A 15,255-nucleotide genomic window follows, 5' to 3' on the forward strand; every position below is an offset into this window, starting at 1 on the left:
TGTGGGCTCTATTTATAAGCGTCACTGGTCGCTGTCATTCTCATACCCCGCAGTGATGTGTGCACAAAGCTGCCAGTTAATGTACCAGTAAGGAAAGAAACAAATGCAGCGTGCACATAGCTGCATGCAAAAGCACAGCAGGAATAGACTGTACTGAAATCTTTGATTGTGCAGAGCCTGTGTCTGTGACTCTGACCACTGTTGTGTAATAGCTTACAATAAAATATAGTACCATATCAAAGAAACGGCCCTTTATTTAATGCATCAAGTTGCACTGATATTAAGATTTATTTCTGTTATTAGAGAGATTAACTAGAGCTCAGCCACGACTCAAAGGTCAAACAACAAACAATAACAAGGAGCTCTAGCAAACAAGAATGCTGCAGGCCTGTAGGCATCTGAAGCCACATACACCACATGTTAAACTATAGATGAAGTAGTATAGAAGTACAAATGATGCATTAATGTGCAAGTACTCGGTTCATTTAGTAGTAGTATCACTGTGACAGTGTAGAAATACTCCTAAAAGTCAAAGTCCGGCAGTCACATTATTTTAAAGTCAAATATACTCAAAGTTACTCTTAATATGACATTACTGGATTATAATTACTGCTGCATTCATGTGTTCATTCCTTTAATGTTGCAACTGGTAACTTATTGATTATATTGAATTACTTTTCATGCTGCAGGGATCAATAACCTAAGATTTTAATGTAATTTATATTGTTAATCAGAATCTAAAAACTAACTTCTAAATATGGTTATCAGGTAAATCTAGTGGAGTAAAATTATATTTACCATTCATGTGTAGTGAAAGGAAAATTGTGAAGTAGCACAAAATAAAGAAGTACAACCACTTAAGTAAATGTGCTTAGTTACCTTCCACCACTGATTTGATAAAATAGATGAGGAATCACAAGCTGTTGTGCAAGTTACGTAATGCGTAAAAGAGTAACCTTCATTTTGTTATATAATCATAGTTAACCAGACACAATGGAAGTTACCTGAAGTAGTATAAGAATCATCAATATGATAAAGAGTAAAATAAAGTAGATTGTGACTTCCTTATTGCAGACATGGCTACAATCACTGAGGGAGTATTATAGTATGTTGAAAACTCTACCTATCATTGTTTCTATAATGTCATTTATCCACTTAAGAGAAAACTGCACTTGTGATAACTGTGAGTAGTGGGACTCTTGAGATGCTGCCATCTTGTGGTAACTAATAATTAACTCTCCTGTAGCAGGAGTGCTCATGCTCAGAGTAATTCAAAGAAATGTGAGAGTTTTGTGACCATAATTTAATAGCTGAATAGATTCTCAGGTCCAGTAAAAGTCAGTACCTACTCTTCTCCCTCATAGTTATAATCATTAGGTGCAGCATGTTTGCTCCCAGACGTATCCGTTTACAAGGAAATATCACGGTTTCAGATATGACATAACCCTTTTCCTTGTTTCCTGTTAATTAATACGACCTATTTTCAACATATGAAATGTTTTTTTTCCTCTCAACGTTTTCACAGAGGATGTGACACACTTAAAAAACCTGCAAGGTGTAATTGCAACATCTCCTTAAACTCAGGGAAAGACAGCAGACGCAGGTGAAATCCAATTATAAAACATTAAAGACCTGCCGTAACCGATGAGACTTGTTTGCCACTTCAGTGTGATACACCTCAAATCAGCATAAACAGAAATAAATATTAACCATATAACTGTCTGTAATATTTAGTCCAGCACAAAGCTGTGAAACTACATGCTTTTATCTAACACCATGGCATGAACGATCGAACAAGAAATATATGAAAACTTTGGTGACATTTTGGGAAATATTCTTTACTCCATAGCTCTATAGCTAAATGGATAAATACCATATATAAGTAATGTTAATATATATTTAACACATGGATATAAACTGATCTTGCAAGCAATGAAACAAAAACTACCTGAATCTTAGTTTTATTACCAAAATGAGCCATCAGCATTCTGCTTGTGGCATGTTTCCACCACATAAGGCCTAAATGTGATGGCATTAGACACAACATCCATGTAACAGATGATTTCAGCACCTCAGCTGGTTTTGAGGTAGTGAGTGAAGTCGGTCTTTGACTCCACCTGGAATCTACTACAGTGACTTTTCTGGACAGTACAGAGAGATTCAGCATCAGGACAAGAGGTCATATTGACTCTACCAAGGAAGTACAGTCCCATCCCAGCTGTACGCCTTGCCAGTCTTCTCCATATTCAGTGCGTCTATGATGCTCATCAGACACTTCACAGAGCGTTCTGTGCTGAACAGCTGGTCTTTTGGGACATTCCTGTGATACGGCCGGGAGAGATCTGTGTTTACCGTTCCTGGATGTAAGGACACACACACCACCTGGAAAAGTCAAAAACAACTTTATCAGCTCTGTATAAGTCAGCAGCCGTGGGTTGACTCTTAAAAATCATATTTACACATTTATGAAACTAAAAAGACTAGAGCCTACTTTAGGTCGACTGCGTCCCAACTCTATAGACAGATTCCTTGTGGCCATGTTGAGAGCTGCTTTAGACATTCTGTAGCTGTACCAACCCCCAAGGCCTGCAGGGTAGAGAGAGAAAAATGCAGACGAACACAAATGCATGGGGGAAATATTTGTTTCAGCAGTGACACAGTCTGCATCACGTCGGTAGGTATTATAAATTCTCCTTCAGCACTTACCGTTGTCACCGATGGATCCCACTTTGGCAGTGATGTTGACAATGATACCACTGTGCTGTTTGTGTTTCTCTACGGGCTGCTGACCAAAACCACCTCCACCCTGATGAAGGAGGGGAGCAAAATGTTTTGCCATAACCAGTGGACCCACTGTATTAGTCATCAACGTTGAAATGAGGCCCTGAATGGAAATTAAAGAGTGAATCAGGACAGATTAAGAATTGAATAAAGCACCTTTAAGAAACAACTGTATTTGATTTGCCTGATGCATCAATTCAATCAGAAAATATTAAATCCAAACAACTTGTAAACAGGGAATGAATGAGAATGAGAGTTCCAATAGCTCAGGTGAGTGGAAGTCAGATAAATAAATAAATAAATAAATAAAATAAGTCTCAGGTGGCAGCAGGTGACAGACCTGTGCAGAAACATCTCTCAGGCTGGTCTCTCCTTTCCCAGAAGGGTGAAGCACTGCAGAGGAGTTGACGAGTAGATCCACTCCACCAAAAGTCTCCTTCACCCGCTCTGCAGCTGCACAGACGTCCTCCTCCCGGTTCACGTCCAGCCTGAGGACCGTCAGTCTGCCCGGGTGGTCCCCGGCCAGGCCCCGCAGCTCCGCCGCTCGGTCCGGGTTTCGGCATGTCGCTATAACAGCTGCGAGGGGTTTGTTTCTCAAGACATGTCTGCAAAATTCAAGCCCCAGTCCTCTGCTTGCTCCCTGAATGAGGGCGACGGGGGCAGCCATGACAGTCAATATTTGCTGCCTTCAGGTTCCACCAGAAAAGTCGTTATTTAGAGCAAGAGCGGCAAAAAACGTCACCACACAGGACAAATTAACCTTTAGTGACAATATTTGATTTTTTATTAATCACTATATATCTATACTATGCATTTCAATTAATACAACTGATAATGGAATGAAATGTGGAACAATACTGCAATGTTTTCTCCAATTACCTAGATTTTACAATGCCTTAATAGCGCACACAGCATAATACAATTGTAAATTAATTAGATTATGAGAAAAAAACTTTATTTAGAGATTTATCATGGGAAATATATAACTTTAGTCATTTATTTAACCTTAAAAACGAACTTGAGCAGACTTTTATTTTTGCAGCTTGGTCTTCCTGTCCAGTAGGCGGCGGTAGCTTAACACGGCCTATAAAATCCAGGAAGGAAGTTAGATAGATTAATATATATGAAATATTAAAATACATGACATATTTCACAAAATATAGTAAACTGTATATACAACTAGTTAATACACAACGTTTAATAGCGAAGTTATTAAAGGTAATTTAACAAATGTGGTCAAGTCCAACACTAAAGAAGAACTCGGTTGCCTAGCGACCAGTGGAGTGTAGCGTCAGTCAGCTAGCTAGGTTATGTGCTAACACATGGATCATGACACTTAAAACGCCGTTTGAATGCCACCAAAAAGAAAAGGACCGCTGCAACTTGTCCAAAAAGAAGTGGGCGAAATCACAAATCAGGTTTGTTTGAAGACCGATTGCATGTGTGTTTTTCGCTGTGATGTCTTAGAGTTAGTTTGGAATCACTTAGCTAGTTAGCTGTCAACTAGCTATAGCGCTAACATAGTACAACGTATGAACAGACAACAGACCATAAATTAATCACGTTTGGTCGTTGTGAGCCCATTCTGAGCCAATACACAGAATAATAATGCTTTTTATTTCGTTTTATGCCCATGAGTCTAGTTCACTGAGCAAAGTAAACATATATGAAATTTGAGAATTTCCTAAAACACACGCTGAAATGTCAACAATGGCATAAGGCAAACAAACTGTGGCTTGTTTAATAAAAAGCTTAATCAATGAGAAATAAATGCATTCTTTAAAAAAGACTTAAATCTTCCTCCTGCATCTTTATTGGTTCTGCATTTTTCTTTCATTCAAATGACTCATAGATGAAACTTTTTGGTAATAAATGCATTTAGAGAATGTAACTTAACTTAACTATAAATTGAACAGTAATTTGCATCACAAATCATTAAGTATATATATTGTAAAATTAGTTTAAAGTTAGCAGTTTCTAGGCTCTGAAGTTCAGATACACATTGGTGTTAACAGTCTTGTATTCAGTGTTGTTTTCTTCTTCGAACCCAGGTTGACAGCCTGGTGAAGGATGTGCAGAATCAGGTCGGATCCACTGAAGAGACATTTAGAAGGTAAACAGCTCTGACAGAGCCACAGCAGTGCTTCTCACACTAGTGGTGTAACACTAGTTAAGACTAGGGACCTCAACTGGACTAGCACTAAAGCTAGTTCAAAGGACATGACCTCATTCTGCTCTGTCCTTTTCACCCTGTTAGGATTTTGTTGATTCTAGTTGTTGTTGTCATGTAGTCCTTTGAGGCTTGATTTTAGCATATTGTGTCCAATTCCAAACAGATGTCAAGAACTGCAGACATCAGCAGAGAAGACACTAAAAACACTGAAGAAACTGACAAAGGTTAGTGCTGTGGTCAGTATATTTATGAATTACCCTGAAGCCCAATTAACCTTTTTTATAAGTTATAAAATGTTAAGGTCAACTTCTAGATAAATGGCAAAAGTTGTGAGCAAACTGTTCTACTGCTAGACCATTGTCAATTCTTCTTATCATTGTGGCATCATAATTTATTGTTCAATTTCCTGTTAGGCCGATGAGCTGGCTCCGGTGGGAAATTATGATCGGAGGAAGCAGGAAGAGGAAAGACGGCTGCAGACAATCTTGGAGCGTCTGAACACACTCTCCCTGAAGCTCTCACCACCAGGACCCAGTGCTGCTACAGGGTCAGAAAAATCATTAGATTTATATCTTACTGAAAACATCTATTTACATTACCTTGTTTTTTCCACAGTGATGTGTCAAAGGAAGATAGTGTGAATGATGATGACTCAGATGATAAAGAAGTCAGTAGTGATGAGGAAGATGATGATGTTGATAACGATGGCAGTAGTGATGATGAAGAGGAGAGAAGAACTGCAAAACCGCCCTTGCATCCAGATCCTCATATCTGCACAGTGCTCAGTGATTTCAAAGCACAACAGGAAGGAGACCTGTCTGTTCAGGTGAAGTATTTCCCTTTTCAGATACTAAGACACAATGTATAGAGAGGCTACATGACAACAATACGCTGAGATCTATAAAAGTGGTTAAAATTAGGAGCCGGAGTTCAGTTGGAGTTGCAAGTTTGTAAGTTTTGTAGAAAACATTGAAAAAGACACAAAGTGTAAGCGGTGACGTATGTGCAATTATTGAGCACATTTCTTCTCTTTTGTAGACGGACACTTTCTCAAATGTATTGTCATGATTTGGGCTTTAATTCTTTAGGTCCCAAAATGTAAATGTAAATGGTTTGTTCATTTCTCTGCTGTTTTTAAGAGGGGTGAGATATTGAGGATTATCAGGAAGACAGCAGATGGATGGTGGCTAGCTCAGGACACTAAAGGCAACAGAGGAGTGGTGCCAAAAAACTACCTCAAGGTACACTAGCTGCTGTCTGGAGGTTTGACTGCTGAACAAATAGATGTAGATACATTTGTATTTCTTATGTGCCTCATTTTTATCACAATAAACACAATTTCCACAAATTACACAGAAATAACAAATGTACAGACATTGTAGAAACATTATAAATAAATATTTTTTAAATTATATTTTATTATATTTTCACGAGCCCATATATACAAGATAAGATCCAATTTTAAATGTCAAGTAACTGAAGTGTTACTTTAAGATGCGAAAACTCTGAATATCTGGGCCCTCATTTTTAGACAGGCTCTGGTGTTGATGATGAAGAAGATGATGAGGAAGATGTTGACAGTGATGATGAAATTGAAGAAGAAGAATCAGAGGAGGAGGAAGAGCAAGAGGGCGAAGAAGTGACTGATGATGGATGGTACAAAAAGAGGTTCAACTTTTTAACCTGCACTATTTATCAAGTTTACTGACATTTAGATTCCGGATGTTTCTGGATCTGTGTCTGAGTGATCTGAGTGTTTGGTTTAAAAGGAGAGTCTCTGTGGTTTTGGGAACAGAATTAGTTGTTTATTTGTTGTTGTTTATTTGATTTATCCTGATGACCAACAACCAGCAAATATTAACAATTTAAATGTTGCTGTGAAACTAGTAATAACACTGTAGTAACTTTATCACTGGTCTCTGTTTTATTGACAGTGGTGCTCCACATTCCAACTGGTCCACAGTCAGAAAGGCTCTGACTGAGGTAAAACTGTTCATACTATACAGTGATGCTGCTGCTATTTTACCTATAACACATATTATGTATTCACTATACATTATTTTTACCATATGTTTGTGTGGTGTTTGACAGATTGATGCAACAGATGTGCTTTCTGCCATGGGGGCTATACCTTCAGGATTCAGACCATCAACTCTCAATAAACTGCTGGTGGAGGAAGGTCATTATACCCTCATTATGCACACACACACACACACACACTCAGACTTAATTTTTTTATTTTTTATTTCAGGTTTTACATTTATTCACATCATGACGTGGCGTCTCAGAACACACTACAGGCTAATCAGCTATTTTAAGGCTATTTTATAATCCTGTACTTTTGATACTTTTTTATAAGATCACACATCTGGAATAGACAAATATGGACATTCACCATGTAGAAGCGTTTGTACTGATGTACTGTGTTGCTTCTTCAACGAACAAGTTATGAATTTGACACTGAACTTGACATTTAGTCCATTTCATTCATGTTTTCAAATAGTAACAAAGATGTGTCATAATTTATAAATTGATAAAGACTGATTGCTAATTGAATAATTCCACATAGGGGTACGTGGAGATTCATAATTATGAATAATAAATACCTTCTATTAGCTGTAAATAGGTTTTTTCCTTATGTGTGACACAGTTAATCCAATAAGGTTTGCAACTGCACTTTGCCTGAAACAATTACATGTATGAAAATTGTGCATGTGAGAGAAGTACGACACAATCCAAAATTGTGATCCAGTGTTGATTAAAAAGCTAAACCATAACCAGTTTTGTCTTTTTCAAGGTGTAACATACACAGCAAGTCACTACATTCAGCCTGAGCTCAGCCAGTCACAGCTCTCCTTTAGAGACCTCTTTCTGGACCCAGACTCTGGCAGGGTAAGTCAGTCTGTGTGTTGTTCAGTCGATCTGGTGAATAATACTGATGTTTTCAAAGTTGTCACAGTACACAGCATTTAGATTTCTGCTACAACTGTACAATTAATGTTTTTTCTTGCAGGTTCGTGCTCGACAGGTCAGGATTTGTGTTTGTTTCACTTTGTGGAGCTGCAGGATGATTCCTACTCCCGGTGTTGGAGTTCAGGTCCTCAGCAGACACATCCGCCTCTGTGCCTTTGATGGAGCTCAGGTATTATTTGGAAGAATAATACATAACTTCGTTTTGGTTTGTTAGCTTATCCAGTTAGCATATCATACTTTAGACAACTCCTGTTCATTTTTGACAAAAGAGAAAATATCAGTATCAGTTACAATACATTGTTTAGATTCAATGTTTTATTCTACTTTCTAGTCCAGACTTTTTCGGTTTTGTTTGTATTTCAGGTGTTAAGTAATATCCACACAGTGAGGGCATCCTACAACTCCAAAAGCCCGAAGACGTGGACCTTCTCTCCGAGGGTATTTTTACAGCGTCACAAACACTAAATTACAAACTGTGACCTCCCTTTGTTGTCTGTTCAGGTTATGTGATCTGTGCTCAAGCTATTTCTTGAACTTAAAACCAGGGGGTTAAGACTAAGATGTAACTGAAAATTTATACAAACAATGCCTGATACGCTCAAAATGAAACAGCACTGAATTTAATCTTAGCTTAAACTTGAACTTAAATGTCCAGTGTGTATGTTTGCTCCAGATGACAGGTATCCTACCCTCCCTCCTGGATGGAGATTGTTTCCTACGCTGCAATTCTGCATCCCCTAACCTCGGTATCCTGTTTGAACTGGGAGTCACCTTTATACGGAACGTAAGGATATAAACATACATACAAGTGATTATTAAATAGGAAAACCACTGTTTATATGTTTTTGTTGTGATTGAAAAACAAAAAAAAGTTGTCTGATCTTTCTGTATGTGTGTGATTCAGTCTACAGGTGAGAGAGGCGACCTGAGCTGTGGCTGGGCTTTCCTCAAGCTGACAGATGACACTGGAAATCCACTCCCAAACAGGTACACACGTGTATATACACACAGACTGTTTTAAGCAACAATGCCAACAACAGTGTTTTTATATGTATTTGTTTATGCAACCAGCCACACACACACACACAGTCTACTATAGATTTAGATATACATAGTTGTTTAAACATAAAAATGTATTCTTTCTTTTCTTTATACATGTTCAGTATAAAAATGAATTCTTGTGAAAAGGAACTCCACCACACTTACCTTCTTTAACATCTAATTTAATCTGAACCGTGTGCAGGACATATGAGTTGCCAGTAAATGGTGGCACTCCGTATGAGAAGGATGTCGCAGTGGAGGCTTCAATCACCAGAGCATGTAAGAAGACACAGCAGTGGTCAACACTGTTTACCTTTTTAATTGCATTTCATTTAATTTCATTGTGATTTAATGAATTTACATATTCGTGTAAATAAATTTTAAATTGTTGTGTTATTATGATGATGTGGGGAAAACCCTTCTCCTCTCAGCTCCCACTGGTGTTTTCCAGCAGATGCTTCACACCAGGCGTCAGCCCAAGTTGATTGTAAAGTTGAAATCAACCAACAGTCGATCCAGAACGCAGCTCAGGTGGGAGTAGCAGCAAAAAACTGGTTTATTTGAAGGCATTTATAGCTCATCTCAACCTATGCACACGGATTAGATGAGCTATATATGTTAGTGACAGTTATGTTTTCCATTTCAGTCTCCTCCCCGACACTCTGCTGCACTGTGTGAGCTGCATCCACCTCTTGGTTTTACACCGACAGCTACTAGCTGACACACTACTGATGGAGAGGCCTACTATGCAGAATGCAGGTAAAGAACACCTTTAGCACATCTTTTTCCAAATTACAGACTTTCACCATTCTTAATACTTAACAATTGTCCCTGTTTCAGACCTGATATGCAGTCCTATACTTTCCACCTTCCCTGTGCTGTTGGACCAACCAGACCTGCTGGATGCTCTCAGGGTCAGTAGCGTTCACCAAAAGTATTAACACTATCAATAGTGTTAATACTAGTGTTCAGCATTCCTGCCTTAACTGTAAGGAATTATTTAGATAAAAAAGTCACTAAAAATGTCTAAAATCACCTGAACTAGGTTTAAATCCTGAAAAAACATCACTCAGTAATTGAATAAATATGAATGATATTATTTGTTTTCCTCAGAGTGCCTGGCTGGATGCTGAGACCAATATGAGCAGAGCACAGAAGGTGAGATTGTGTACTGATACAAGTTCAGACCAGTAGGGGGTGCTGTCAGTATGAGCAATCTGTTGTTGGCGTGTAGGTTTGTGTGTAAGCATTTGTCCACTGATCAAGTGTGTGTTTTTAAAACATTCATCATTCTTCCCTGTGTGTTTGCAGAGAGACCTGACCTATCTGAAACAGGAGTTTGTTAAAGTCTACCTATCATCTGTCTATTTCCTCCTTCACTCACCCTCGCTCCCCTGTCATCGCTGGGCAGACCCTCCCTCAGAGGAGCAGCGGGCCAGAGTCATCTACAGCATCCTGGATTCTCTCAAACACAGCCAGCACACCACAGGCCAAGCAGGAGGTCCAGAGGTCTTTGTTGATCCCATGCACCCACATCTTGCCTTTGATATCACAGAGCTGACCTTTGACCTTCTCACTGTGGCACGGTAATGCCAGCATCAACACAGTGAGGGAGGGGCAGTTGACTTTCTAACTTTGTCTGTGGCTGACACTGATGTGTTTTTAATATTCTTTGGACAACCATTGGGCTTTGTATCAGACTTTGGAAACACAGGCATCAGTTCATTGTTAGCTTTGGTCTTTTATGGGGTTTAATAACAATAAGAAAATATAGAATATCACCATAATTATCCTTAAAGTACATACTGCAACAGTGAACAGACTTCTTACCTCAACTGTGAATTGTGACAGAAATAAAGTGGTCTCAGTTTATGTGCTAGCACATAAAGTACATAGACAAAAAATGTCTCTGTGTGCCTTTTGATTACATGAGACAGTGATTATGGCTGTAGAGGCTGTTAATTTGCCAGAAGAGGTGTGAAAAAAAATGTTGAGAGAATGTGGACAATGGCAGGGTTATCAACAAAGATCCCTTATCTAATCAGAAGTAATTCTGCTTCTCCTGTAGTGAAGGCTAAAACACGTTAAAATAATAAGGGGGAATTTCTGTGACAGTACAACAAACAGTGACGTTATTAGCTTCTTTTGATACTGCTGTTTATTGCCACATTTTCTTCTGTTGTGTAATAAAAATTCTGTTGAAGCCGTCTAAGTGGTCGCTGACCTGCTCCATTCATCTCCACCCATTAGTTCAACATCAGTCATGTGTGTCTTTGTGTGTGTGTGTGCAGTGTAGTGTTACAGGGCTTAGGAACACTATTCAGAGTTAATAATTAGTCTGCTGTCGTCTGTTTATAGCCTGGTATAAAAGCACAGGAGCAACGAGAGGCTGGATCAGTCTGGGTGCAGACGGGCTCAGATTGTCCATCAGCTTTAGAATTTATTGTTGGGAAGATGCTATCAGTGATACAACAGTTCATCCTGTAACGTCTGTTTGATTTACATTAAGGCAAGTGAGAATAAAACAGACACAAAAGTTTTATTTATTCATTTTTTATAACTACATTTGAAAATTCTGTATTTACATTGTTAGACTGTTTCTGCTGTGACCATCGTGGTACAAAGATGCACCCTAAAATTATATATACAGTCATAGAGACACATAAAGCAGGACACACAACATCCTTTTGTTAATGGTTCTTTTCAGTAATGACTTTGAATTCGATTTTTTTTTACTTGTGGACCTGAGCGTTTCTAGTCATCTAGTAGTCTGTCTCTCCTAACCTAACCACTTCATGGTAGCTTCAAATGTGTACACACACCCATCATGTCACGCCCACTCATGTTTGTACTACTTACAGTTTGTGGATCCACTAACAGCATCTCCTAAAACGAAAACTAAACCACGGCTTAACCTCTGCCCCTTAGACCTTATATTTAACTGAGGTGTGCATCAAGCTTCAAATTCTCAGGTCCAGAACTTAAGTCGTGTTGTGTGTGTGTGTGACTTACACACACATACACACTGGGGGTTTCTGGTTAATAATACTGTATATCTGGTATTTCCTCATTCCTGTGCCGTTGCCATGGTGTGATGACCAGTGAGCATTGTTTAGAGTTGTGAAACTGGGTTTCCATCGGGGTCATTGTTATCATATCTGAGGGTTGGGAAACAAAACAGGGGGGAAACTCTCTGAGCAATGAATTGGGACAGAAACCGTTTCTGCACATAGAAGCATCAGCTGTGATAACCAGATAGGTTTGTTTGGTGTCCGCTGATTAAAGCCTCGCCCGCAGTAAATTGACCAGTAAAGTGCAGAGAGTATTTTGATGGGCTTTCTCCGTGTTTGTCTTGGCTACAAACCATTTGTCAAAATGTATTTTATCAACGGTTGTCGAATAGAGAGTGATTAGTTGAACCTGTTTCACACCTTGTTCACAGGATAGCAGGGGACCTCAACATGAAACAAGTGACAAATAGATGACAAGGTTTCTAATAATAAGGGAATTAATAATGATGATAATTCATTTGAGTTTAAATGTTAAAGTTTTCTCAGAGGTGTGTGTGTGTGTGTATGTGTGTGTGTGTGTGTGTACAATGCAGATAAGGAATCTGCAGATAAAATTAAAAGGATGTGGGAACTGAGAATAACTCTACAGGAGCCTCTGAAAGCTCCTTCTTTAAATCTGTGGCTGCAGACTGAACAGCCTGTATCTGGACTGTATGGACACTGAGAAAGGTCAGGTCCTGAGCAATCTCATCTGGAAAGAGTCAGACCTGTAGAGAACACTAATATCTGAGGGGGAGGAATAAGAAGAAGAGGGGGAGCAGGAAAGAGGCAGTGACTGGGATTAGTTGTAGGTTGGAGCTGGAAAGATGATCTAGGAAACCAGAAAATGTTGTTTAGGTGAAGATTCATCCATTATTAAAATACATTAGGTTACTGGACTGTAAGGGTACATCACAAAATAGGTCTACGGCGGCATCATGTGCCATCAATATGTCAGCAGAGCATCCCACGAGAGAGTGGTGATGCTTTCTGTGATGTGATGTCTGGACATGGACCAGTTTTTGTTTGTCCAACAACACAGTAGACTTTTCACCAGAGACAAACTGAACAGACCATGATGAAGTTGGTTGATGTCAGCATGGTAAAAACTGACTCCCTGGAACAATCCAAAGAAGAAAAAAGGGTGTGTGAGAATATTTCAAAACAGTTTCCATTTGCTTTTAGTACATGACAGAATGACAGTAACCTTCCTACATGTGATGTAAAAGGGACACTGCTTCCATAAAAACATCATCTCAGAGGTGAAAAAGCATCAAGATCTGTGGGCCAGCTACACATCACCGAGGGGAAAATCGATTCTCCAGTTAATCAAATATTCTTACAGGAAGATTCTGGGTGATGCAGCAAGACAACGACTCAACAACAGGATGACAGCGAGTTATGTGGGAGAGAATGAGTTAGTCGGATTCTGCTTTTGTCTCTGAGTGTCTCGTCCAGTCAAACTGCCAAACACAGCGTGATGGTTTCCAGGCTGAGGGATTAAAACTCGTCACAATATACAGAAGCTATTGTTTAGCAGAACTGTGTGCGGATGTCTCTCTGTGTCGATTCAACACCAACAGTCAACGACTCAGCGGTGTCTTGTCACAAAATGAACAACATGCACACACACGTTGGAGCTTCTATCTCTTGAGCTCATCACAACGGTGTTTCTTCTTGTGTGTGCAGAGGTCACCTGTCAGTCAGACTGTGCAGCATGTACAGTGTACCGTATGCCTGTGTATAAGATATGAGTTTAACTTTGAATACTAATAACACACGTTTACACTGTTAGTGTAACTCGCTCTTGATTTGAACAGCTTTTAAAGTTTCATCACCTGACTACATGACTACATTTGACCAATGCTTTATCTCAATCGGAAACAGCAAATTCTCTTAATACAAAACAGATTTTCTGTTTAACAACCTTATAAATTCTGTAGTTCTATCTGTTGTACGCCACTTTGAAGCTTTGTGTGTTTTTTAACTTTCACATTTTATGTAGCATCCTAACAATAAGGTTCATAACAATGAGAGCGGAGCTTTGAATGAAGTCTTTTCAATTTGTGCTTTTGAACCTGTGAGTCACCGTTTCGAAATGACTAGAAAGAACATGGCTATGAGATCAAATTACACACAACGTTAAGGTTAAAGACTAATCTGTGTGTGTGTTTCAGTTCATGACTTGACAGCTAACTGTATTTTCACTGATACTTTATATTTAACGTGTCCAAATGACGGCTAGTTTCTTGTGAGACGCTTTTTGACTTGATGACGCACATTAATTTTTATACTGTGCCGTGAGTCATTTTTGTAAGAGTCGCTTTCATGTTTTCTAAATATATAATAATAAATATTTACTCTGTCAAATAAAGAAAAGTGTTGTGTACTGTGATGCTCTGCCAATGTGGGTTTGGAGACGTCATCTATTGCTACAAAGACAAAGATCAGCGACACCGAGATGTTGAAATGAAATGAGTCCACTTAACCTTGCTCATAGATGTTTAACCAAAACGATGAGCTGACGAAGCTGAAGCTCCATAAAGCAGTGGGTGTGTCCCCTTTTAACGTTAATCAGTCCACTACATCGCATTTTTGTGTCTTGGGAGAATCTCATATTAACAGAGCTGCAATTTCTACAGGATAGAAAGTAAAGAAATAGTTTATTAAAACCTGTCTGTGACCTTTAATCATGGGATTTTCTTATTATGAATCTCAAATGTGGCGCACAGAGTCAGATAGATAAATGTCGAGAGGAAACTGTACATCATTCGTTTTACTGTATGCAAATAATAAACTGAAACTTGAACCACATACAAAGGTTATAATTTCTATATAATGATTTATTTTATGTGCTCACATGACGACTTGTCCTTCTGTCAGACTGACAGAAATAGTCTCCAGGGAGCCAACACACAATATTTGACCAGTGTTAAGAGTGACACACCTTAGGTTTTATTGCAGATCTACTTGCACGTCCTAACCATCCAAACACACACACACACACACACACATCAGTGGCAGGAAATGTGTGTGAATTACCTTGTTTTCTGCTTTGACTCACAGCTCGACAAACACACAAAAACAATTACACTCCTCTGAGTCTTTACTGAACATACCCATTAAACCTTCCAGGGCTGGTGGAAAAAGTAAGTGAACCCTTTCAGAACACAAGCCACAACCAGATTTGCCAGATTTTCTTCACTGGTACAAATTTAGCTTCTTGTCTCATTTCAG

The 15,255-nt window shown here is 38.9% G+C and overlaps 2 protein-coding genes across 3 annotated transcripts; one reads left to right on the forward strand and one right to left on the reverse strand.

The window, feature by feature from the left end:
- Positions 1 to 1,945: 1,945 nt before the first annotated feature.
- On the reverse strand, positions 1,946 to 3,458 carry zgc:65997 (SDR family oxidoreductase). Its single transcript, XM_026354061.1, has 4 exons — positions 3,122 to 3,458; positions 2,707 to 2,884; positions 2,492 to 2,586; positions 1,946 to 2,382 (listed from the first exon to the last, which is right to left on the reverse strand). Exons 1-4 carry the CDS (start codon positions 3,446 to 3,448, stop codon positions 2,191 to 2,193), a joined length of 792 nt encoding a protein of 263 aa, XP_026209846.1. The 5' UTR covers positions 3,449 to 3,458; the 3' UTR covers positions 1,946 to 2,190.
- Positions 3,459 to 3,943: 485 nt separating this feature from the next.
- Positions 3,944 to 11,176, forward strand: nphp1 (nephronophthisis 1). 2 transcript variants are annotated; one of them, XM_026353693.1, is made up of 20 exons: positions 3,944 to 4,199; positions 4,833 to 4,894; positions 5,118 to 5,178; positions 5,368 to 5,501; positions 5,570 to 5,780; positions 6,094 to 6,195; positions 6,486 to 6,610; positions 6,889 to 6,937; positions 7,046 to 7,133; positions 7,752 to 7,846; positions 7,968 to 8,096; positions 8,291 to 8,365; positions 8,601 to 8,711; positions 8,832 to 8,914; positions 9,171 to 9,247; positions 9,400 to 9,499; positions 9,615 to 9,727; positions 9,809 to 9,882; positions 10,082 to 10,126; positions 10,280 to 11,176. In XM_026353693.1, the coding sequence occupies exons 1-20, from the start codon at positions 4,134 to 4,136 to the stop codon at positions 10,556 to 10,558; spliced, it is 2,079 nt and encodes a 692-aa protein (XP_026209478.1). In that variant the 5' UTR covers positions 3,944 to 4,133; the 3' UTR covers positions 10,559 to 11,176. The 2 variants fall into 2 exon arrangements, with proteins under 2 accessions (XP_026209478.1, XP_026209477.1); XM_026353692.1 differs by having other exon boundaries at positions 3,945 to 4,199; positions 6,486 to 6,622.
- Positions 11,177 to 15,255: the final 4,079 nt, after the last annotated feature.

Source organism: Anabas testudineus, chromosome 15 (genome assembly GCF_900324465.2).
Source record: "Anabas testudineus chromosome 15, fAnaTes1.2, whole genome shotgun sequence".
NCBI classification, from domain to species: Eukaryota; Metazoa; Chordata; class Actinopteri; order Anabantiformes; family Anabantidae; genus Anabas; species Anabas testudineus.